This window comes from Pinus tabuliformis, chromosome 6, assembly GCF_031772625.1.
Source record: "Pinus tabuliformis cultivar Carrire ecotype Pingquan chromosome 6, CPIR1, whole genome shotgun sequence".
Lineage (NCBI taxonomy): Eukaryota > Viridiplantae > Streptophyta > Pinopsida > Pinales > Pinaceae > Pinus > Pinus tabuliformis.
In genome coordinates, this window is record NC_142292.1 from 1,029,735,773 (window position 1) to 1,029,739,782 (window position 4,010).

General features: G+C 39.6%; 1 protein-coding gene across 1 annotated transcript; it reads right to left on the bottom strand.

The window, feature by feature from the left end:
* Positions 1-254: 254 nt before the first annotated feature.
* On the bottom strand, positions 255-1,392 carry LOC149262515 (uncharacterized). Its single transcript, XM_089385172.1, has one exon. It carries the CDS (start codon positions 1,150-1,152, stop codon positions 301-303), a length of 852 nt encoding a protein of 283 aa, XP_089241298.1. The 5' UTR covers positions 1,153-1,392; the 3' UTR covers positions 255-300.
* Between the last annotated feature and the right edge of the window lie 2,618 nt (positions 1,393-4,010).

Genomic DNA, 4,010 nt, shown 5'->3' on the forward strand with positions numbered 1-4,010 from the left:
TGTACGATAGTTAGTCATCAAGAACTGCAAATATTTTTTCCTAATCCTATGACTATGGAAACCCACCTTAGAATGGGAAGAATTCTTTTTTATTCTTTAAAAATAGACAGTGGAAACCCACCCCACAATGTGTTTTTTCTAAAAATAAAGAAGACTGTCGAATCCTGGACGAAATTATTATAAAACGCACCCTAGGCATGTATAAAACATAGCTCATATGTTCTAAAAATAATGTTGCAATTGTCTGTAGGACCCAATACAGAAGTCTGGCTATCTTGAGCCCCGCGGCCTATTGGTTTTTCATGTGGTAACAGGACAACAGCTTTCCTCCACAACCCTCCTGAAAGACCCCCCGCCGCTCTGCGAGTTATCTGCAGCCCCCATCCTGAATGATCCCTGCCGGCTTTGCGAAATATCTGCGCATTCTTTGTCTCTGCTACTGAGCCTCTTCAGTGTGTGCTTCAGAGATTCAAAATGTACCTTGCGCTCCCGTTGAGAACTGGCAGAGGATTCTTGATTCTTGGAATAAGCGGGCGTCCTTTTATCAGAATACGACGTTAGAGAGGAAGAGGGATAAATGGATGATCTGGTCAATGGCCCTGATCTCGATGATATGGTCAATGGCCCTGATCTCAAACCACGTTCATACCAATGACGCCCTGATCCACCAGTGTCTCCGCTGCACGAGGCAGTACAGCCCATTGAAGCCTGCTTTGTGGGACCGGGGCGGGTTTCTGAGGTAGACGGGCCTTGAGAGCGCGCAGTGAAGCTACAATCCCTTTGCAGACCTGGTTTTAGCCCTTCTGTCGTGCAAATATACCATTCCGTGGCCAACTGATGGGACTCCTTGCGCAGCCTCACCAGAGAATTCCCCGTCGAGTATGAGCGACGGAATTTCTTGCCCTGATCCAGGCCCAGCACGGGCAACGATTCTTGGGAATCGGCGCCCTCCGGCGCCGTGGGGGTCTTGACATCGTTGTCCCTGCAAACGCTCCCGTTCGTCGTTTCATCGACCACAACGGGTACCTCGTAGGGTGACGTAACCTCGAGGGGCTCGATGACTCCGTAGCCAGTGCCCGTCGGGTTCGCGTCGTCGGTGGGCACCAGAATTGTTCGGCAAACAGGGCACGTTGTGTGCGAGTAGAGCCACATGTCGATGCACTCGGGATGAAAGGCGTGGCTGCACTTGGGCAGCAAGCGGAGCTGCTCATCGTCTTCGAATTCGTTGAGACAGACCGCGCACTCGAGCGCTTCTTTGGTCTGCGTCTTGAGGCCCTTCACGAGATCGTAGCTGAACACCGGGAAGCTTTCGATGACGGCTCATTAAATTGATTGACATACACAGAAGGGGTTTTTCTTGAGATAACAAGTAAATTTGTGGCCAGCGTTGGATGAAACATGAACAGGACAAGGAGCAGCGGAGGAAGAGCAAGAAGAGGTGTTTTGCTTTGCCATTTTGTGTTTTAACAGTTTTCAGACAGTTCTGTTTATCGGGATTAAAAAGAGAAATTCAACAATTCCAATTTAATAATTCTATGGGCGTCTCTGTGTACCTTTCAACAACGTTATTAATTATACCAAAATCTAATATTAAAAAGAAAACGTGTTTTTTTATAAATATTTTCCAAAAATTAATAACTAAAAGCTGATATTGCAAATGGAATAAAGAGATAATTTTATGGATCTTTTCTTTGTTCAATACAACAAAGATCAATCGCACTGTTAGGTGTGTTTATAACATATCAATCCAGCTTTCAGATGCACAAAGATCAATCACACTATTAGGTGTTGTTCTACATATCAAGCTACTTTTCAAATGCGCCCGTCGAGATTGCAAAGGGTTTTTTTTTACGATATCATTTGATTACAGTTACTTTGCTGCAAAAACAATCAATTGTGCTGTAAGTGCTACTATAACATATCAAGCTAATATTCATAATGCACTTTTAAGTGCATAGATAAATCAATAGATAGCTATTGACTCTTCTAAACGATGTTGACCAGAAATAGAACTTTAGATGTGTGCTTAGCTATTTGATTATTTTGAGAGGAGTCAAAGCCTTGGGGAAGTTGAAATATGTAATTGATTATTGATTTACTCTTGAATAATTTATGATTTTATATAATATTTTAGTATATATGTAGTTGGGAAATGTTAATATTGGATTGTGTGATGTTTTTTAGTAATTGTAAATATTTAATTATCGCAGTTAAACAAATTGAATATTATTATAAGTTTATGCATTTATTTATTTTGATTAAGCTATGTAGCAAAGGAAATGCTGTAATAATGATAATTATGTATTTCTTACATGTCATGTAGTTAGGATATGCAGTTATCTATCTCTAACTATTTCCTTGAAGATTTATTCTCAAGGAAGGGATCAAGAGGGTATCCGTACCTCAGATCAAGAAAAAGAAGAAAGGTTGAACTAAGAATGGGAATACTGTGTTGATATGTCAGACGGGTTCATGGAGCTAAGTGATAGCTGTGGCAAGTTAACACTGATAGTCTTAAGAAGAAATCCTGCGTGGAATAACTGGTCTCACGGTTGGGAACAACTCGGGGGAGACACAGGCTAGAATAACTGGTCTCATGGTTGGGAGGAAATCAGCAAGTGATTTAAGATCTGGTATTGAACAGACGACAAGAAATTAGCGAATATTCAGATAAGTATATAGGTAGTAGGTCTACTATATAGTTGAAAGATTTATTGTACTGAATTGAAAGAATAACTTGCTCTCTTAAATGAAAGATTTATTATTACTATTCTGCATAAAGAAAATATTTACAAATTCATTGAAAGAATTAAAGAACAATATATAATCCTCTAAATAGGGATTGCAGGATATTTAACTTACAATCATAAAAGGAAAACAACTCAGGAATTAGTCCCTTCAGGGAAAGAGAGTAGGAAACCAAAGCGTGTGAATAGTACTGCTAAAAATAGAACAAAACATACAAAGCTTATAATATTTACAGCTTAAATGTTACAATGTAAACAAAATTTGCAAAGAATGAATATGTGCTCATCATGGAGTCTAGGTTATAGTTCTAACACCGAGAAGAGAGTTTTAAACATACACGAGATAACCATTATAACTCTATGCGAATACAAAATTGCAAAATATCCAAATAACAGTCAGACTAAAACATGAATTAAACCTTTAAAACTCTCGGCACTATTATTATATAGGAGTAGCAAAATAATTATACAATCCGAAGAACCAGAGTCATTTGGAAAAAGAAACAATAGTCTGTTCATATATTCGAGGGTTTCGCCATAGTAAGGCAGGGACTTGCCCTCATAAACTTAATAGTTTCTAGGTAGTTCTCGCAATTAAATCTTGGCCTAACACCCGAGTAAAACCAAGAATCAAGTCGGTGTTGATAGACCCAGTCGAACCCAAAAAAAACTTATAAACAAAATAGACAACTCTTGAACGTCTAGACCGAACCAAATGCCGACAAATTAGTTTATTACAACTAGAGACCATTCAATTTCAAGAAAACGAGCTTAAGAATATTGCAAGCCGGAGCTACTAGTTTCGACTAAAGATTCAAATGAAATAGAAAATTCCCTCTTCTAACACTAAACCCCAAGTGGGTATCATAGCTTGGGTGATGCACTTACCTGGAAACCAAGCATGGCTGTAGTCCACAAGGCTTGGCATGCCAAATAATAGAATTGAAACCCAACATTCATTCCAAACAAGGAAGGGCGATGAAACCCTCCAACAATTTTTTTTTGCTAATGCAAGAGTTGGACCTTCTATTCCATTAATTATTAAATAAATTACATAAAATACAACATTTCTCGATACGTTGAGGACTAAGGAGAGAACCCAAAGGTGGCCAAAGGCAGCAGCCCCGACCCCTACAACCAAGCCCCACTACTCTCTTAAGCAAATACTTTGGTAACCGGCTAACAAAAATCTAGAATCGGACCCGAAGAGGAACATGTGTGTCAAACTATACGGATTTCATATCCGCATAACTCACTAACCCG